This window comes from Macrobrachium rosenbergii, chromosome 3, assembly GCF_040412425.1.
Source record: "Macrobrachium rosenbergii isolate ZJJX-2024 chromosome 3, ASM4041242v1, whole genome shotgun sequence".
Taxonomy (NCBI): Eukaryota; Metazoa; Arthropoda; class Malacostraca; order Decapoda; family Palaemonidae; genus Macrobrachium; species Macrobrachium rosenbergii.
Window position 1 is genome coordinate 10,853,748 of NC_089743.1, and position 23,017 is coordinate 10,876,764.

The 23,017-nt window shown below is 39.4% G+C and overlaps 1 protein-coding gene across 1 annotated transcript in view; it reads left to right on the forward strand.

The window, feature by feature from the left end:
* Positions 1 to 23,017, forward strand: part of LOC136850562 (uncharacterized) — an 86,642-nt gene that overhangs the window by 14,356 nt on the left and 49,269 nt on the right. The window contains exon 3 of the mRNA XM_067124190.1: positions 18,678 to 18,887. Within this exon, the coding sequence (XP_066980291.1) occupies positions 18,678 to 18,887 (210 nt within the window). The remainder of the gene's footprint in view (positions 1 to 18,677; positions 18,888 to 23,017) is intronic.

Below are 23,017 nucleotides of genomic sequence, written 5' to 3' on the forward strand. Positions count from 1 at the left end.
CCTCTCCTCCCTCAAATCCAATTAAACATACATCACTTGGTAACAGATACGAAGTACTAAGCTCGATGCAAGAACCCCAGCCTGAATTTAAACAAATTGACAAGAAAGGGAAACAAAATGACACTAATAAATCAATAGATAATAAACCAAACCTGTCAAGACCAGTCCTTCCAAATCATCTCTTGATAATACTCATAAACAAAAGAGAGTAAATGAGAAGGCCCCATTCAAAGGGCCTTCCAGCAAGCCAAAAAACAGTTTTCACATCAATACTACAATGGAACTGTAGAGGTCTTCGGGCTTGAAGTGAAGAACTGAAGGCACTGATCCATGACCATAGCCCAGGTATTGTGTGTCTCCAGGAAACTAAGCTTGGAAGCACACAATATAATCCTGGCTTAAATAACATCATATATAATTCTCCACCACCAATCGGAAGTAGAGCTACGGGAGGTGCAGCAATTATTACACATAAGTTGTTGCAACACTCCTTGCTATCAATTAATACTCATTTCCAAGCTGTAGCAGTAACTTTCATTTCAGGCAAGCAAATTACAGTTTGCTCCATCTATCTTCCTCCTGATTTGGATTTGACTTATAATGACATTCATTTACTGAGCAATCAGCTTCCTACTCCTTTCCTCCTTCTTGGTGATTTTAATGCTCACAACCCCATATGGGATGGGAACACGACAGATGCCAAGGGTAGGATGTTGGAGGGTATTATGGATGATCATATCACTACACTCAACAATGGAGCCGTGACTTACCATAACATCTACTCCAATACTTATTTGGTTATTGATCTGAGCTTTTGCTCATCTGGTGTCCACATTGATTATGAACGGTCAGTAAATGAATATCCAAATGGGAGTGACCACTTCCCAATTCATATAAAAACAGTTAAGAATCAGCCCTCTGAGTCACCTCCCAAGTGGAAGGTAGATGAAGCAGACCGGAAGAAATTTAGCGAGTCTGTTCTCATGGACAAGAATGTAAAATCATTTCCATCCATCTCAGAGGTATATAATTACTTCAGTGACACCACCATCAACATTGCAATTGCCTCTATTCCAACAACAAAAGGGAAGCCCTCTAGATCAGCAGTTCCTTGGTGGAACAAAACCTGCAGTAGTATGAGAAAGATCACTAGAAAATGCTACAAAAAGTACATGAGGAGCAGAACTGCCCAAACCAAAGTTATTTACCAACGTGCTACGGACAAACAAAATAAATATTTTAAAAAAGCAAAAAGAGAGTCATGGATGTACTACATTAATGGCATTAGCTCAAAAACACCATCCAAAATGATTTGGAAGAGAATTAAAAAACTAAATGGCAAGTTTGTCCCTGAACCTCTGCCTACCCTAAAGATAAATGGTGACCTAATCACTCCGCCAGACAGGGTCACAGAAAAATTAGGAGAACATTTCTCGATAACATAAATTAGTGAGAACTATTCTGTAGAATTCCAGGACATTAGAAATGCCCAGATTTCTCTTGATTTCAGTGAAAATAATTTTGAACCATATAATGCAAAATTTACACTGCAGGAACTCAAAGATGCCTTGCAGAATACCAAACCATCAGCCCCTTTATGAAATGCTGAAACATCTCCCAGAAAAGTCAAAGAAATTTCTTTTAGATATAATAAATGAAATCTGGGAAACTGGTATTATTCCTAGTAGCTGGAAATTATCATTAATCCTCCCTATGAAGAAACCAAACAAGGATCCTGCTTTACCCAGCAGCTACAGACCAACAGCTCTCACCAGTTGTGTTTGTAAGCGGATGGAAAAGATGATTAACACCAGACTTGTATGGAACTTAGAAACAAATAAATTGCTTTCTCCATTCCAGTTTGGCTTAAGGAAAACTAGATCCACTTTAGATCCCTTGCTCAGGCTCTCAAACCAAATACAACATGGTTTTGCTAAACAGAGCCAAACAATAGGAGTTTTCTTTGATTTGGAAAAGGAATATGACACCACATGGCGTTATGGTATTATAAAAAAGTTGTATAAGATGGGCATTAAAGAAAAAATGATCAGATTTATAAATTCGTTTTTATCAGAAAGATATATAAAGGTAAGAGTTGGGAATCATGTATCACGACCTTTCTTACAAGAAGAGGGGTTCCTCAGGGTAGTGTCCTTAGTGTCACCCTCTTTGCTATTGCCATTAATGAAGTATTAGAAAAGATATCATCACCAGTAAAAGGCTCTTTATTTGTAGATGATTTGGCTCTTGTACTGCACAGGATATGATGCAGCATCTACTAGCAGGTTCATGCAAAGAGCCATCGATAAAGTAAGCAAGTGGGCGACTGAGCAAGGGTTTCGATTTTCCGAATTTAAAACTGTTGCTGTTCGGTTCTGCAGACACCGAACTATGGAAACCATTCCAACTCTTACCTTAAATGGAATTATTTTACTTTACTCTACTGAAGTAAAATTTTTTAGGAATTGTCTTTGATGAAAAGCTCACTTGGAATAATTATATCGACCAGTTAGAAGTGAAAGTGAAGAGGTGACTAAATATTTTAAAAGTAGTATCTAATTTTAATTGGGGTGCTGATAAGAAATTATTGTTAAGGCTTTATAATGCAGTATGTTTATCTAAGACTATGGCTGCCAAGTATACTCATCTGCTTCAAAGACTAAACTTAAGGAATTGGACGCTGTGCATAATATGGGGCTAAGGATCTGCATTGGAGCTTTTAGAACTTCACCCATTGAAAGTATTTACGTAGACTCCCATCATCTACCACTGGACTTAAGGAGGCATGAGCTAGGTCTGCGACACGCCATGCAGCTGAAAAGCTCGAAGGAGAATCCTTCTTTTGAGATCTTACAACAGTGTGACTCAAGTCTTTTTGGATCTAGATCTTCAATACCATTTCAAATCAGACAGCTGGGTGAACTGGAGGATGAAAGCATAAAAATGCAGAAGATCCTACAAGTTAAACATCCTGCTATCCGTCCATGGTTTATTGCAGCAATAGATGTCTGCATCAAAGAGACAAAGAAGAAAGATCGTCCGGAAGAAGAAGTGAGAAACAAGTTTTTGGAGCATGACGAGAAGCATATAAATGACAGGAAAATCTATACTGACAGATCAAAATCGGAAGATGGAGTAGGATGTGCAGTGGTGTGTGAGGGGGAATCAAATATAAAAAAGTTATCAGACTCCTCATATTCACTGCTGAAGCAACAGCCATAGTTGATGCTTTCAATCTTGCATCTGATAAGAAATTTAAATCCACAGTAATATATAGTGACTCATGGAGTGTTTTAGAAGCCCTAAAGAAATTTAACTCTACCCATCCCTTAATTCAAAAGGCTCAGGAATGGCTATTTTATCTTCCTGTTCGCCACAAATCAGTAAAGTTTTGTTGGATTCCTGGGCACACTGGTCTAGAAGGGAACGAACTGGCTGATAGTAAAGCAAAGACGTGATTTCTTAACTAATAATGTGCCACATTTGGATAAGCGTCCAATTATCAGACGATAGATTCGTAAAAAATGGCAGCAGAGATGTACTTCCCCCATTTTATCCACAAATAGGAAGTACAGAAACATTAGAAAACGTATCGATTTTTGGAGTTCGGGTTTTAATCGTAACAGAAAATATGAGATCATCTTAACACGGTTTAGGTTTGGCCATACCCGCTTCACTCATCGCTATATTTTAGAGGGAGCCAGTGCCCCAATTTGTGCTCACTGTGGTGGTCAGCTATCCGTTGAGAACATGCTGGTGCACTGTCCTAAATTTAGTCGCCTTAGGGCAAAGTACTTACTAACTGGGAAGACTATTTTAGAAAGTTTAAATGATGCCGTTGAGGTAGATAACATTGTGGGTTATCTGAAAGAATCTGGTTAATTTAATGAGATATGATTTCAGTATATTTAATAAAGATTTTAGTCATATTTATTATTATACTAAGGACATATTTTGAATATAAAAGTTTAATATATACCTATTTTTTATTGGCGCTATCTAATATCATTCTTCATTTTTACACTCATATTTTAACACTGAATTTCACTAGTATGTCATCATTCAAGTAAAATAAAATCTACAAAGAGGCTTTCAGCTAAAAGTAAATCAAACTAAGCATAATTCAGTGAAATAGCATAGATAAAAATGCAAAAAAAAGGTTGTTGCCGGACTTACTGTTAGGTGTGGCTACTAACTGACAAAGGAACAGAATGCTCAAAGACAATGTCAGAAAAAGGAGAGAGAGAAACATTGAGAGAGGTGTGAGTAATAGGCAGTTAGGCAATGTGTAATGGTGTGGAAGTAGTTTGGTTGTTTAAGGAAGGCGACAATTTCTTAATGTATAGAGATTCTAAAAGAAGGAGCGAAATGCAATCGGCAGTATGACAAAATATTTTGATATTGCACTTAATACAGTTTTACTTGAGTCCAAATGGTCAGTTGTGGCTGAAAATTCTGATTTGAAAATGCAGCCAGTGCAATGACTGACACCTCTATGGGAATCGATGTGGACTTTCAGTAAGCGCCGACTTAATTTCCAAAATTACAGTTTAAACAAGTATGTTTATAAACAACGAAAGATCGCATCAACTCCGAAGGGTGTCTTTGAATCTGAAAAGCCTGCCTATTGTTGAAGGGTTTTTGATCACAAACTTGAAATTAACATAAGGCTATAAAGCACCGGGGTTATTGTAAGTTCACATCTAAAGGCTGCATTTTTTACATATGGCAATACAAGTAAAAAAATACAGCCTTTTAGAATCACCATATATCAGGAAACTGTCGCCTTCTTTAAATAAACAAAAAACTTCCACACCATTACACATTGCCCAACTGACTATTACTCACACCTCTCTCTCTTTGTCTCTCTCTCTTTCTCCCCCTTTTTTTTCTGACATCGTCTTTGAGTATTCTGTTCCTTATCAGTTAGCAGCCACGCCTCTTAAAAGTAAGTCAGGCAACATCCTCTTTTTTTTTTTTTTTTTGCATTTTATCTATATTTTTTCGCTGAATTATGCTTAGTTATAATGTACTTTCAGCTTAAAACCGTTTTGAAGTTTTTTTTTTACTTTTAGCTTAACTGTTGTGTTATGTATCAAAACTTCTTATAACAGCTGTTTTAGCATATTTTTTTAACACTGTAAAATTAATTTTATTGTAGCCCTGATTATGGAAAGGGATCCCTGAAACGTTGGTGTAAAATTTGTAAATGAAAAGAAGAAATGACTGCCAGTGTTCTTGCTATCCTGTATACATATACATATATATATATATATATATATATATATATATATATATATATATATATATATATATATATATATATATATATATACATACATATACTGTACATATATTTAAATATTATATATATATTACATACATATATAAATATAATATATATATGTATATATATATATATATATATATATATATATATATATATATATATATATATATATTATATATATATATATATATATATATATATATATATATATATATATATATATATATACTAGCTAGCCAACCTGGCACTGCCCAGCAAAATTCTGCATGACATTCAATAAACTCTCCCTCTCTCTTGCTTTCTCCTCCCTACCACCCCTCTTCTCTCTCTTCTTCTCCTCTCACTCTTGTGGACAGGCTAGCGCTAATTCCGTGACAGTTTGCGACTGCATTTCATCTGGGAAGCATCTCAGACGCTCTGATCAGAATGTGAATAAATCATGTACAGGCGTTATTCATTTCACTGTTAGACCTTCAATGCTATTAGGCCGTTATAAGTCCCAATCATACAATAAAAATCTAAAACAATATTTCCATGTGATACAGACAATTTGGTATTGGCCTAGGCCAATGATGTCTTTTTATGATGTGTTACTTTAATGAAAGTAAACTTCACTGTCCAATCCATAAAAAACTGAACCAACCCCTAAATTATAATTCAAACTCATTCATTAATATTGCATAAGAACAGACGTCTTTTAAAAAGAAATATTTAGTCTAAGTTATGTCATTATCTTTACAATGGCATCAAATTCCTTAACGCAGAATTGTGTATAAAGTTCCACGTACGGCATCTAAAAACTTGGCCAATTCGTACAAAAACGTAATCATGAATTAAACAAATCTTTCCCTTCTTGGAGGAATTTTAGCCAATCGGTTATTTATTGTTTTGAATAAATGTGTGTTGATAAAAGATAGAAATGAATATATATCATTCTAATATATAACCATAAGCAATAATTTTATTTTTCTAAATGAGAGAGAGAGAGAGAGAGAGAAAGAGAGTTAGGTGGTGGCTTCTGCTGACTGAAATCATCACATTTAGCCACTACTACGCATGTGCGGACTCGGCTTCGCTTACTACGGAAAGAAATGATCAATTTAGGTTTTCAATGTAGATTTCATCAAGGTAATAAACAATTATATTAATTATTATCATAAATTATGAACAAAATTCACGTAAATTCTGATAAAAAATTTATGTTATATGGGATTTATAGTTGTAGGTTAATCATACTTCTGGCAGTGCCAGGAGAAAAGGTGAAGTTGCAGGTGAAAAATGAGAGTAAACAAGAAAACTGAAGGAAAAGGTGATATAAGAACGAAAATTTCATTTGTTTTGTCCGTGTTTTTATGTCTGTGACAGGGTAGGGGCTTGATTTTGAGTAAAAAACCTTTCTGGGTGACAGAGTAGCTGTGTGCAAAATTTTCTCTGGGTCTGTCAAGTGGTTTGAATTTCTGTAGAAGCCAAACTAATATACACACACACACACACACACACACACACATATATATATATATATATATATATATATATATATATATATATATATATGTATATATATATATATATATATATATATATATATATATATATATATATATATATATATATATATATATATATATATATATATATATACTGTCATGAGTATCAGGCTTTATGCCTGCTAAAAACTGAAACAGTCTTAAAAAGAAATAACTACATAAATTTGAGGAATCAGAGAAAACTTTAGGGACTCAGAGTATGAGTCCATCATCTCCCCTTCTTAAATATCTCCCCAGAGAGAACACCTGGGGTAATTCACTGGGCTGCAACTCTTGCCAAATTCTTGTATTCTCTCTCAGCTCGCAGACCTGCTTTTGTTCCAGAAGTCATACGAGGCGAGATATAGCCTTAGGACATCCTCTCGGCAAGAAAGAAATTTTTGTCTGAAAGAAGACAAGCCAGTACCAAGCTAGCCACCTTAGAAGGAAGACCTCTTCCAAGGGCTGCTCCAATCTCTCTCCAGTTATGGCAGAAAGTAAAACAACCATTGATCAAGCCTGCTGAAATCTGCTGAAGGAAGGAAGAGCCCACTCATGCTTAGCTAAAGCATAGAAAAATTGCATAAGGTACATCTGTAATCGATAGGAGTCTCCCCTTAAGCTTTATTTTTTATCTCGAACTTTTCATCTTTCATTATCCCGTCCTTTGTTATCTACAAGTGCAGCGTATAATTATGTTAAGTGTCCCTTTGAACTCAGTGAACTAATGAAGTAATTATCCCCTTGACAGTGATGTATATAAGTGAATTAAGAACCTCCTCGAATCTTGCTCTTGTTATTCATGTCCATATGATAGATATTGAGGTAATTTATACTCATCAGACATCTATCTACCTCCAAAAGTCAATATCCCGAGTTATGTGATTATTGCCCTTTTCTTCCTGACACAACTTGCATTATGCCCACACCAATGAACCCATTGCCATCAAAATCACTTAATTATCTGGGAACAAATTTCCCCCCTGCAAGAATGTTCTTCAGTGCATTGAACTTATTTAAACTGAGAGATGACATGTACTCACTTGCTGTTACATTTATTCTGTAAATTTGTAAATAAACTAACATTTACCTAATCAAGGTATCTCTCTGGCGACCTTTCATTACACTTTCTTTTTTTCTTTTTGGTTTATGTTTGCGGCCCCCATTAGCCAAGGCTAGAAATTTTCAAGAAATAAATTTTCACGACCGCAAAACAACAATATATATGTACATATATATATTCATATATATATATATAAATATATATATATGTATATATGCATATATATATGTATATATATATATATATATATATATATATATATGTATATATACATATGTATATATATACATATATATAGAATCTACCGGCCATTCTTCACCAGATATACATGTAGTATTTATTAACCACAATGCCCTCATAACTTCTCGATTTCTTCACTTTTTTGAAACGCTGGTCGTTACTAAGCCTGGAAACCAATTAAGAAAGAAATTAATTTTTTCAGGGGCGTCTGAAAAACTTCATTTCTTTCTTAATTTGGTTCTAGGCTTCAAAATGACAAGCGCTTCCAAAATTTGGAGAAATTGAGAAGTCAAGAGGGCACTGTGGTTAATAAACACCACATGTGTATATATATATTATACACACACATACACACACACATATATATATACATATATATAAATATATGTTACTGGCAATGTGTGAAAATTGGCATTCTATAGAATGCCTAGGCAATATATACAATGCCGAACACTGGCAGTCAAAGTATGAAATACTTGATATTTCATACAGTTTTTAGATCTATACAATGCCAAAAGGCAAACCAGCAGAGTACAGAATACTGTAGTCTCGTTAGTGGCGCCTGGGTTTGCCGCCACAGAGACTGGCCCGTTGTCAAAGCACTGCGCTGGCACAGACTGGCCCATATTGTGCTGGGTAAAGATGACAGAAGAGAGTGTAGTGTCTGGGCAACATTCACGACATGCTTACATGCAACGATAGTTCTAGAAGAACTATTTCAAGTGCGAGTCAACGTGGCTAAAAAGTGTTTTTCTAACAGAAGCCACTTACAAAAAGCTAATAAATAATGTAAAAACATTAAAAGCACTAAGAAGGCACCAGGGAACTATTGTTCTTTCAGTCAGAATATCCTGTAATTCATTTCGCATTTTTTTTGTTTATTTTGAAACGCATTATGGTACTTTCCTATTTCATTATGAAACATGTTAAATTTTTATTGTTGTTTCATTTTCAGAAATTTTATTTGAAAAGACCTTTCCTATTTTACACTTTGCCAGATTAGTACTTGTCATTCTTTATAATGCCTAGGCATTTTATATAATGCCTATGAAAAGTATGCACATCACAGATATTTCATACCTTGCCTAAAAACTTCAAGCATTGTATATATTGCCTAGGTATTCTATAGAATACCTGCTTTTCACACATTGCCGGTAACATATATACACACGCACAGATATATTCAGAATCTACTGGTCATGTTTTACCAGATATTTTTGTTATTGTAATAACCACAAAGCCCTCGTAGGTTGTCAATTTCTTTGCTTTTCGAAGACACTTCCACTGCAAAGCCCGAGATGTAAATGAAGAACCAAACGAAGAAATTCTGGCGGCCGGGGAAGGTTTGAACCCACACCCAGGATATCAGCACAAGATAATGCTGTTCACCTGACTACAAAGTTAAGCATATCTTAGTTTAACCAGACCACTGAGCTGATTAACAGCTCTCCTACGGCTGGCCCGAAGGATTAGATTTATTTCACGTGGCTAAGAACCAACTGGTTACCTAGCAACGGGACCTACAGCTTATATGTGGAATCCGAACCACATTATGATGAGAAATGAATTCCTATCACCAGAAATAAATTCCTCTAATTCTTCATTAGCCGGTCGGAGAGTCGAACGCTGGGCCAACAGCGTGTAGCCGAGAGCTCTACCCACCCCTCCAATGAAGTACTCATCACCTGACTACAGAGAAGAGTATAAGCCTATTCCTGCAAATTTGTACATGTATCTGTCGAAGTGAGAACATTTTCTAGAGCTGCAATAGACTCACCTTTACCGTCTTAGCCATGTGTTTAATCTCATATAGCTTTTTAGGCTGAACCATATATTTAAAATCTAATAGATTCAAGGCAGGTGTAAACTATGGTTTTTCTTGGATTAAGAAATGCAAAGTGAATATTTGCAGCAATATGCTATATTGCTATTGTTGCTCACACAACAAGCTGTTTTGAGAAAGAAAAATTACGGTGTTGTTTGTATGCAAAAAACTAAAAGAGCAATAATACTGATGTTGAGGGTATGACTTTATGTCGCTCTCATGTATATTGGTTATGCCAAACAAGCAATATTATGTGGCAATATGAAACTATAGCCCCACTGCTCACAACTGTAACTCTGCAGGAAAAAGCTTAAAAGCTGGTATGTTAATGCTTAAAAGCCCTACTGACCGTTACTTATTAGTCTTTTGATGCTGACTGATGTTATTGCACGATCTAGCTACACTCTTTTCTTGTACCAGTGACTACAGTCCAGTAGTACATTACTAAAATACTTTGCACTGCAGTGTTCTATGACTTTTCCTATGGAATGAGATCTTCAAGTATTTTTTTCCCGTTAACTGCCATAAAGGCATCATCAGTTTCAAACTCGTCTCCCCCCTTTTTTTATTGAAATTTTGTTACCACAGCCGTGTCATGTCAATACCGGGGATGGTGTAGGCAACTAACCATTCCGTTGGTGTTCGGAAAAACTGCATATCTACTTTTACCACGAAGTTCATAAGCACGGTTCATAAACACTAAGGTGTGCAAATGAACGGGAAAATGTTGTTAAACAATGACGCTCACATTCAATTCCTTACTAAAATGTACAAGTAGAAAATAAACGAATGGAAAAAGATAAGAAAACCAACGGCTACACAAAGAAAAATAATGTTCTTACCTTCTCACTCCTCGTCAGCTATGTTCTAAAGCGGTTACGGGTACTGAATAACGTATAATCACTACTTACCTGTAAAAGGGAAACAAATGAATTAAATTTCTAGATAAAAATGTTTATAACAGGATGACTCAATCTAAACAGTATTTGCCATTTTTTATGGGAAATTTTTGCTTTCTTCAGAATTTAGAACATCTTATTAGGTCTACAGCATGGACTACCATACGGAATGTATCAGTAAACAATACAAACACATGTAGTAATAAGTGTTAAACTTGTCTGAGAAATAAAAATGAAGGAACGTCACAGAACCATTCACCCTTATACCAATTCCAGTGATCATGGCCAAATTATACTGCAGAATCGTATTCAACCAATTCAATTACTTATCATTTTCCTAGGCACTTCCTTACCTTTACAGCACCCAATTTGCCTGTTCTTATCGTCTCCCTTTCTTTATAATTATACAAAGTATATTGATAATAATCCATCAGTCTAGCGATTGTTACAATGCTACTCTAGTTGCTTTACCTTACATACAAATGCAGTACCACCGATTGTTTACACTTTAATTTTCGTAGTACTACATGTTTCGTATTTCTGCTGCCTTAAACAATTATCCTACACGGCACTTGATTTGTAAAACATAATATCATGCTTCTCGGTGTTCCCATGGTGAGTGTTCCACAGATTTCTACATGTACCGACTGCAACAGTTATATGCCAATTTCCATTCAAGTGATCTCTAATACTGAGCACTAATAAAAATACTTAAATCTATACACTCATTTCCTGACTCCCTGTGTGCTTAAAAGATGTAGGATGGATGGAGTACGGGTTTTAGGACAAAGGCCAGGTAACGGAACCCACAGAGTTATGGAAAGGTATGTGTGATGTCCTTTCTGCATCTACTATCGGAACCTAAGACAACCTTGACAGAGTATGGAATCTTAATTGTCCACGCTCACTTTAGAGTTGCTTCTGACTTAGTTATCCAAAGATATACTTGTGTAAATCAGGTAATTGGGAGGCTGAATGGTTCATACTTAATCTCATTCAAGGCTTTCTAAGCAAATGAAAGCAGAACTTTTTTTATGGTGTTTATTGTATCAACCTTGTCTGTTATTCTACAAGGTAGTGTTCTGAAGACTTACGGACATTTTAGTCTTTTCTACTGATGTGATAGTTGGTCTTGGAAATAAGATCGTTACTATGGAAATGAAGTGACTCTTCTTGCAGTTATTCATTCCCCTACCTCTGGAATGCAACATGATACTGCTAGTAACCTCTCCTGTGCAGTCACTGGCGCATGAGGCTGGACTCGCACTGAACAATACCCATGGCTCTGGATATCTGATGTTACCTGGTGATACTGACGATTCCAAGGGTTCTTTTTTTTTAAGTACCTCAAAAATTAATAATCTCATGCTGAGAGGAGTTGTCGACATAACTTACAGATTCTGACTAACTTGGTAATTTCTACTTTCAGCATATCAGAAAGACATAAATGCTTATCTAATGTGGTCTGAAAACAAGGTATTTCTCGCAAAGCTTCCCACATTCACAGAGGTGATGTTAATAAGGTCACAGGTTTGAGATCTTTTGCTCTAGCATCACAGGAACATTGTTCTCTTCTCTGGGTGTCAGCCGCTATCAGGATCCTTATTTTGCAAGCAACGGTGCTCAAAGTAGTGGGTTTCCTTTTCTTAATAATGGTGACTATGATTCATGCCATCACTGGATTACCCAGTTTGACCATCTTCTGTGAGTGCCATTTCCACGCAAAACTTCTGCTACTGTATTCAGTCCCTGTGCCTCAAAAAAATGATGCGCATGTCTTAACTTTCAGAACATCATTATCCTTATTCTGGTGAGGTATAACATCGTGTCACTTCCATTCCTTTTCTTGCAAAACTGTTGAACAGCCCTTCATTCAATGTTAGCGATACTAGTGCTTCTTTGCTTAAGAGGTGATATAACTGTTTCAAAAGCCCTCTAACCATTGCTGTAATTTTAATGACATATTGCTGTCTATGTATGTTTATTTTTATTTGTTGATTTCTCTCTGCTTATTTAATACAGTTTCTACTCCGTCCTCTTGTTTTTCATATATGAGTAACTAACTCTATGGAGGTTTTCTTTGCAATTCTACAGCCATTTAAGGTTTGTTATAGATTACGGTTTTTTATTTGTTTGAATGACAATAATACTCGCCCACTTTTTCCAAAACATTTCAAAGTCAGTTTCCAGTCTTGTAATGCTCAATACACCCAGTTAACTATAAGATTCCCCAAATATTTCGGCTTCATTTTACTTCTCCAGAATTTTGCTTCTGTCTTTCGACCCAACTTTCTAATCTTTTCACATTCAAAAATAGCCTTTCTTTACCACAGTGACGCACTTCAAAGTAAAAGAAGTCTTCTAAACCATTAACAATAAAAGTCTTCCTTATAGTACTGGAGATGTTGCTTGATACCTGTGAGCTTAAAGGAAGGCTGCATTGTTAATTACCTTTAGTTCTTCCACAGTTCTTACCTTTATTGATCTGACTAAATTATTTCTCAAATGTTTGGTTGTTAACTTTTACTTGTTGCTATTAGAGATATCCGTCTTTGCCCAGGAATGAATTTATGTTGATAAAAACTCAAGAATTTACTTTACATCATCTCTTACATACTAAAGAGCCATGAGATATTTTCACTACATTCTCTTGTATTTTCACTGAGAGATATTCTAATAAAAATTTGCTTTAAATATAAAAATCTTATTTTTCTTCTTTAACTTGTGGTGATATTTCCAGTTTGCCCAAATAAGCAAAGGTATAATGGGTTTCAGCATATCATAATTTTGACCATAAGTCTTACCTCATTACAGAGCTAGGAAAGGTGGGGTTCAAGTTTCTCAATAACATGATTGAGGCTAAATTTTTAGCACTGAGAGAAAATAGCCCCACGGACTAAAGCAGATAAGTCTGGTAATTACCACTTAATTTCTACTTCCAGCAGTCACCTGATTCAGAGATGCTCATTATAAGACAACTGGTCCAACAGTTGTGAATTAATGTGGTGAACACTGCATTTGTTACGGCTTCTGTATAAATTTTCATCCAAGTAGCTGCTCTTTCCTCTTCATTGCTCACCATTGCCTTATCTCCATGCACTGTCCCTCAGAACTCACTTTCCTAAGTCTTGATGTGGGAATGTTTGTGTAGCATCCACCACATGGAAAAGACTAATAGATTTTCATTGTGACATGACAAGACTATGTTATAACCTGAGTGGTGCTTAGCAGACACAAAAATTTCACTAGTTCAAAACCATCTGGATCTGAATTGCAAGAGTTTGTACAAACAGGGACCTTCACTGTACTTTTAAAACTTGAAGAGACTAAGGTCTACTGCTTAAAATTATTTATTTGTTGTAAGAAGTGATGGTTCATATCGGTAATTGTTCGTAAAAGGAATAATAGTATTGTAGTAAATTGCTGGAGCCATATATAGCAAACAACAGAATAGAGAAATTAACTTTACAAGTTACAAAACCTGAAGTGATCTCATCTTTTACTAAGTTTGCACTTGAACTATTGTATACCTTTGGGCAACTTAACTCAAATTATCTATTCTTTTCCGTGCTGTATGCTGCAATTCAACCTTAAAATGCAGCACTCCCAATCAAGTCCCTAAGTTTAGCATAATGAGTTTTTGATATCAGAAGTTTTGGAATAATGAGATAAAAAACATATAGCAAAAGAAAGAGACAATTGTGTATAAGAGGAAACTGTTGAAAAATGCAACTAATCCTAGATTTTCCATGTAAATTAGAGCATGTACTCTGAGCAGTAAGAATATGGCTTTAAAGAGATTTTTAATCTCGTTTCTTTTTTATCACCTGTTGAGCTGTGTCTGTGTGTGAGAGGTGCGAAATAATGAGCAGGAAGACAAGTGCTGCTGGTTTATTGATGAAAACGAGCTGCTTATAAAGCGAGATGCGGACGTCTGTGTAGTTCGCAGAGACCACTGGTACAAAGATTTACAGGTGACCTGAGGTCAAACTATTTCCTTACAAAAACAGGACAAGTTCATACAAAGAACATAGTGATCAACAATGTCTGACACATAACATAAATAACTCGTTACTTGTACATAAAACATGATTGTTTTGAAAGAACATATATACAGTTTACAATTATGATGATAAATATATATTACGATCTACCTTAGGTCGATGAAAAGGCACTGCAGAGAACGGGATGTTCTCTACAGAGAACGCGTTAAGCGGGGACTTCACAATACTCCCCCCAAACCCAAGACGGAGGCAACGTCTGATTAAACCAGGTATCTGCTGGGGCGACGAAGGGGGCCTCTCTTTCTCGATGTCAACTGGAGAGGGTGGTCATCTTCCCCGGTGTCCTCTGCAGTGGTTTGTTGGGGTGTCTTTCTGTCAGGTTTCTAGGCTTTTCGGGACACCTTCGCCTCCTTCCTGCAACCGGGGTTGTCTGAGGGGCTGCCGCATCCCGCAGGAAATCTTGGGGTTCGCCTCCGAAGGCCCCCTCCAGGAATGCGAGTTTTAGACGATCTATTGACACCCAGTCTTCCCGCCCATGGATGGATACTTGGAATGCCTTCTTGTTCCTTTCCAGTACGAGGAAAGTCCCCTGTAGGGTCTAGTCAAGGGTGGGCATACAGCATCGTCCCTGACGAAGACGTGGGTGGTGGAGGACAGCCCGGGGGGCATGAAGGGGGACGTCCTGTTGGTGAATGTTTTTTGGCAGGGGCAAACTTTCCAACCCTGTCTCGGAGCCTCGGCGTTCCTATGTCGTCCCTGTCCTCTGCGACAAGTTCCCCCGGGACTACCAGAGTCTCCCTGTGGACTTTTTCTGCTGAGGAGGGGTTGCTGTTGGCTCTGGGGGCGGTCCTCAACCCGAGGAGGACGCAGGGCAGCGGGTACTTCCAGTTTTCAGAGGAGCAACGAAGCACGAGGGACGCCTTCAGAGACCTGTAGAACCTTTCCACCATTCCGTTGGCTGCGGGGTTGTAGGCGGTGTGCTGTGGTGAGTGGTCCCCATTAGATGTGCCAGGGCAGTCCACATTGCTTGAGGTCCTCTCTGGATGCCGGGAAGATTGATCTAACAGCCCCCGTGTCGACCAGCATCATCCTGCCGGAGACGGTGTCGTGAACGTAGAAGCCTACTGGTTCTGGGCCCCTGGGTTCTTCTGCTGCCATGGTGGCCTGTCCGGCTCGCCGCCACCTCCCCCATTTTTTGAACGGGTGAATGAACAAGGTGGCAAGCAGTTCCGGGCATCCTTGCCAAACCACCTGTTGTAGTGGCAAAGACCCAGGGAATTCCACCTGTTGTGAGGCGCTGGGCACCTCCTGGTGACAACGCTGACCTCCTGCTCTGAGCCTTCCTCCTGCTGGATGGTGCTGACTGGTAGTGCGGGCGCTGGTACCCGCTTCGTTGCCTTCACGGAGTCCATCAGGTGCTGCGCCGTGTGGATCAGGACCTCGAGGGGCATGGCGTAGGGTTCAGGGATTTGTGTGCGGACCTCCGGGAGGAGCTGACGAAGGAGGAGCTCCCGCGACAGGCTTATTTTGGGTTGTTTTCTGCTGCCGTCAGTGTCTGGGAGGGTGAGGAGGTCCTGTATCATGCCCCATGACTCCATGACGCTCTGATCCTGCCGCGGGCTGACGGCGAGGTCGAGGGCGCGGGCGGCCCGCTCGGCAACCGGCAGGGAGCATGCCTCGAGGAGGGACTTCTTCAGGAGGTGGTAGGTAAGGGGGCGTGCAGCAGACACCAATGGGACGAGCTTCCTGTAGATATCCTCTGGCAGGGCATTGAGTACTGTGTCTGCCTGCAGCACCTCATCGTTGAGTTCCACCAGCCTGAACTGGCTCTTGACCATGTACAGCCATGCCAATGGATTCCCCTGCGTGAACGGTGGCAGTTTTATGGACAGGGCGGCCCTTGATTGTCTTGCTGGGCAGGGGTGTGGAGGAGCTTGAGAGCCTCGGTGCGGGGGCGGGCACGGGTGATATGGGAGGGAGGTAGACATCCGAATCCACAAGGTTAGCAGTTAACTGCATGAGGGAGGGGATGTCCGCGTCCATGCTCGCTCTTTGCCCTCTTAACTGGAGTGGGGTACTCGCGTCAAAACACACTTGGAGGCGCGCCGTGTGAGTCCGCTAATACGCTGGTGATTTTGCCGACAAGAGTCAGCACGACCAAACGCTGGTTACAGCACCGTAATTAGTCCACTAAGGGCATGAGTAAGTTCCTGGAGCCAGGACCGAGTTGCCGTATGGGTCTGCTAATGGCTCCAGGAACCACTCCAGGGTCAACACTTTAAGAGGTGCAAAAAGAAGAGCAGGTAAAAGAGTACTGCTGATTTATTCATGATCCAGGTGGTTTATATAGCGGCAGACTGACGTCGTGTCGCGGAATACAATGGGAGCATAAGTGACCTGAGGTCAATAATAATTAACAATAAATACAGCGAATGAGTACACTTTACAATGTGAAAATAGACAGAACTGAAATTGAATACAATCTTGATGCCTGTGAAAGAAGAAATACACGATACACAATTGACAATGGGTAAACAATTATATACATAGTTTAAATGATTGAATTTGCGTGACCTGGCACGTTAGGCGTGACTAATTGTAGAGGCAAAGAAAATGGGACATCACCACAGAAAACTTGCTCAGCAGAGACTTTACAAACAACACGTTCAGCAGAGACTTCACAAATGACTTTACAGATTAGGTTCATTGGGCCAAGACTTAGTCGCCATTTGGGTCCGTTAATGGCTTTCGGGAACCACTCTGGGGCTCACCACTGTGAGAGAGGTGCGAAATAATGAGCAGGAAGACAAGTACTGCTGGTTTATTGATGAAAACGAGCTGCTTATAAAACGGGATGTGGATATCTGCGTAATTTGCAGAGACCGCTGGTACAAAGATTTACAGGTGACCTGAGGTCAAACTAATTTCTTGCAAAAACAGGACAGGTTCATACAGAGAACATAGTGATCAACAATGTCTGACACATAACATAAATAACTCATACCTTGTACATAAAACATGATTGTTTAGAAAGACAACATATATACAGTTTACAATTATGACAATAAATATATATTCCGATCGACCTTAGGTCGATGAAAAGGCACTGCAGAAAACGGGATGTTCTCTACAGAGAACGCATTGAGCGGGGACTTTACATCCGTACCTCTGTACTGGTTTTAACTTGTTCAATGATTTTGAATATATTTTTGCTGCCACTTTCAGCTTTTATGTTTACTTTGTTAGTTACTCTTGGGGTTTTTAACACTGTACCCCGAAAATGGGTTGGAAATAACATGAAAGCGCTTGGTACTTCTATTTCTTTTATTCCTATGGTCTTAGCTGCATATATTGTCACTTGTTATTAAGTGACGTAAGCAATATGGTTTTATATTTTTAATTGGTAGATTTCATTTCCCCACATCGGTTAAATACTGGTAATACTGAAACAACACAAATTTTATAATAAACAAGTTACTTGCACGACGTCGTAGTCATTATTTACCACGTCTCATTCTCAGTGATGTAATGAAAATATACTGTCATTAGAGTAATAAATATGTCATAACTTGCATATAGTGTAACTCTCTCCTTCATTTTACCTGTACTGTCAAGGATCACACGCACATACTGATACATTCCAACTTCACAGTTCACTATACAATATGAACTCTTTGCAGATGATGCAATTCTTTTATAACTATGATCTTAAATTATCCTCTGGTATTAATTCAGTACTGTTGAAGCATTCATTTCTTATTGCCCTTTTACAAAATATATGATACTTCAGCAATAAAAGTGTAATAGTAAATATTTCTCTGTCTGATCAGATCACCGGAAAACTGGGTACAAGGTATCACTCCATGGCAACTGGGCTACCTCCAGCATCATAACACAAATGAGGCAGTGGGCGCACTTCTGCTTCCAGTATGGTTTCCAAACTGGAAATTGGGTCATATTCATGAATGGGAAAATCTACGATAACGGGACTCTTCCAAAGACAACTTTGCCACTAAGAGCCAATGGTGTTTACATAATTGGTAAGTCTCGTGAAATGGCACTCTCAAAACTAAAATATTTCAAGTGCTGAGTCTTCAGTATTAATTGCCATTTTTTTATGAACTTGAAAAATATTTTAATAATATCAGTTTTGTATCCATTGCCATAAATCCTATAGCAACTTGAACGTGGAAAGTGCACTCTGAAGTCTACTCTGTTCCACTCAAGCTCCAAGTGCTGTACAGTCAGGCAACAGAAAAAGTTGAAAATTTAATCCTGCTTTTTAAAATCACTCCCATTAAAAAAATATATGTATATATTTTGCAAGTCTAGTAACTGAGAGAATGGCACGAGGTGAAACAATGATTTTATATATGTAACTTACAAAATAATCACATAGCTACTAGTTTCTACTTTAACGGCAGCTTTAGATTTGAAATTCACGGTATTGTTCTATTGTTTTGGTGCAGGTAAGTGCCCTGCCCATTTCTGGGGAGTGTATAGGTACAACATAGCTGAAGAGCACAGTTCGTTTCTGCCACTCAACGACTCCACATTGTTGTTAAGCAGCTTGCTTTTGAATTGTCAGGATTGTTCACCGGATGGTTTTGCTTAGTATCAAAGGATTTGGTGAAGTATTCTGTACTTTTGGTAGCCTCTGCACTAAATTACTTAGCTTAGTTGGATTATTTTTCTTGATTGTGACTTAAGATGTCAGACACTCGTGTTTCTAGTAAGCGGTATTGTAGCATGGGCTACAATACCAGGTTGACATCTTCTAAATATGACCCACATTCTATTTGTTATCATTGGTGAGGACAAATTTGTTCTCACGACTTGACACGTGAAGAGTGCAAAGACTGGGACGATGGTGAATGGAAAATTTTAACTTCTCATTTAGACAAGTTAGAAAAAGCTAGACAGAGAAAGGCGGCTGCTAGAGCCGAGGCTCAGGCATCAGTGTCTTCTTCGCCTAAACTGGTTCTTTCGACACCTTTAACTGCTTTTCTCCTATTCCTAATTCTCTGGCGTTCCCTTCTATTCTGTTACCTGGCTTCCACCCCACTGAACCTAGTGCCTCTGCCAGTCTCATAGCTCGGACTGGCAAGAAATTTGATGCTTTAGTGGATACCGTTGCTCAAATAGGAGCTCCAGTGATTGAAAGTCCTTTTAGACAAGGCAAATGTTAGTGATCCTGGTGCAAGTGTATTGTCAGTGGAGGGGGTGGCTACTCGTCCCACCGATGCTCCTAGACAGAGGTCCCTGCCAAACCCCTAAGCCTGGGAGGAGGCAAACCATAAGTCCAAGGGAGGTACATGGGGTTTGCCCATGAGTAGTTGCTCTCTCAGGCAAGCCTGTTGCTATTTCGTAGGTATCGGTGGATAACCGCTGGAAAGGTGTATAAGTGGACCCTCACACCTTATCTTCCAGTGGATCAGACTCTAACGAGTCCAAAGGGCACAGCTGGCGTTTCTAAGGCTCTTCCAGGCCATTGAAAAGGCTTGCGGTAGAAGAACAAGATTCCTCGATCCCGCGTAAGTGGCATAGGGACCAGGAGCCCTCTTATAGGAGCCCTATTGTAGTTTTTGGGATGACGCAGAGCTCCCAGTGGATACCGAGCTCCCAGTGGCTTCCAAATACCCAGTGGCCTTTAAGAGCCAAGTGGATTTCAGTCGTCCAAAGGGAGCAGATTGCCCCATGGGATCAAAGCACCCGGTGGCTCCTAAGCATCCAATGGGAGCAGTTTGCCCAGTGGCTTCCTTCCAATATTGCAGTGAAAGCTAGACATAGCGAAGTGTTAGATTATTCTCTGATTTCTGAACGTTCTTGTGATTCAGATTCTCTGTTAACAGCATGGCAACCTGCTGCAGTGCCTCCTTCTGTTAAGATTCAGGAAGCAACAGTTGCCCATTCGACACCAGTTGTTGAGGACTTGGTCCCTCCCCTTCACTCAAAGTTGACATCTGAACCTCTCCCTCCAACTCAGGACCCCTTGCTTATCCCAATTCATCGTCATTTGGATAATATCCTGGAACTTCTAAAGAAACCTTCAACCACTGCTCAGGTGACAGAGGAAGCTCAACAAGACTTGGCTTTTTCCGCTGTTTCTTCAGCAGAGGAAGAATTAGAGCAAGAACAACCTTCTTCATCTTATGCATCCCTCCTGAATTATTTTATTTTTTGTTTTTCCACTTACTTTTCTTTTGCAGCGCTGTCTTCTCCTGGATCTGCCTTTATGTTACGATAGCCCATGAGAACCGCCAAGCTACCTAAGATGGTATTATCCATGTCTTCCAAGAAAGAGTTGTCAGGCATTGACGCTTGGTTACCCAAGAAGAGGGAGATGGGTAAAGCTGTGTTTTGTTCTCCTCCGTCTCGACTGCCTAAAAGGAGATATGTGTATTATGCGACTGGGGAAGCTCCATCCTTGGAAGTCTCTGCCTCCTCCCAAGGGGACTTCTCTGGCCTCATCGATCGTGCATGCAGATCTTCATTTGACTCGGTCAAGATCATGTTTTCCCCCACAGAATTGGATCATACAGTGAAAGACACCTTTAAAGTGTTTGAAATATTCAGTTTCCTTGGCTGGACTGTGGGGGCCTTAACTAAAAATATTGAGGATTGTGCTTCCCTTCAAGAAAATTCTGAAGCAGATTGGCTTGGGGTGCTTTCCTGCGCTGATAAAGCAATAAGAGATATGGCACAGGAATTAGCTCCACTTTTTTCAACCGACATTCTCAAGAAAAGGGAGCTATGATGCTCGTTCACCACCAAAGGAGTTACCCCTTCTCAAAGATCCTCCCTCCTTTTTATTCTGATGGACAAAAGCAGTCTTTTCCCACAAGCTACGTTGGAACGTGTAGCAATGGAACTTCAAAAAAGGCAATTCATGACCTGCTGGCACAATCAACCAATTGCAATGGCTTCACCTTATGGGCGTCAAGGTATGCTTATATCTGGACGACTGGCTCTTATGGTCATCATCCAGGGAGAAACGTATGGAGGACCTAATGAAAACTCTACTGCTGGCCCAGGACTTGGGCATTCTAATCAATCAACAGAAATCTCAACTAATCCCATCTCAGTTGACTGTCTATTTAGGGATGAAGATAGACACTTTCTCAATCTCCAGTCCTGCTCAGCCAATGCTTAGATGAGCCTCTTGGGAGCCCTCTCTTCCATCAAGATGTTTGTGCCGCTAGGGAGACTGCATGCGAGACCTTTGCAATTCTTCCTAAAGGCCAGATGGAGCAGGAAGACTCTACCAGATTCATTCATCTTCCCCATCACTCTGGAAATAAAAATAAACCTTCAGTGGTGGCTCAAAGATGGGAGATTTCTCGTAGGAAAGTCACTACATGAGTTGAACCCGAACCTAACACTGTTCTCTGATGCATCGGATCTGGGTTGGAGAGCAATCTTAGGAGACTTGGGAGTTGCAGGGACGTGGTCTCTAGAGGAGAGGAAACTCCATATAAATCTAAAGGAACTGAAGGTGATTCATCTGGCTCTTCAGTGGTAGCGGTTCGTTTGGACAACATGACTGCATTGGCCTACATACAGAATCTGGGAGGAACACAATCTTTTTCTCTGTGCAAAGTTGCCGGAGCTCGCCTCCTCTGGGCTCAAAACAACAACATCCAGACCCTCACCTGCTTCGTTCAGGGCAAGTTGAATGTCCTGGCTGACAAACTGAGTCGTTGGAAACAGGTGCTACCCACAGAATGGTCACTGAATCCACAGATGTGCACCAACCTGTGGAAACGGTGGGGAAAGTTGATGGTAGACCTCTTTGTAATGTCGAGGAATCATCACCTCCCGCTGTATGCTCTCTGGTCCTGGACCCTCAAGCATGGGCATCGGATGCGATGCTCCAAGATTGGTCGGACCTGGAGGTTTATGCGTTTCCACCATTCAGTCTAGTGAAGGAAGTAATAAACAAATTTCAGTCACACCGCGACGCATCAGTGATCCTGATCCCTCTGTTTTGGCCACAAAAGGAATGGTTTCCAGACCTCTTAGAACTTCTGTCAAACTTCCCAAGGCTCCTTCCACAGAAACGAAATCTTCCCAAACAACCTCATTTCAACAGGTTCCATCAAGGATTGTCCACTCTCGCTCTGACAGGCTTCAGACTGCCAGGAAGCTTGCCGGAGCGAAAGGTTTTTCA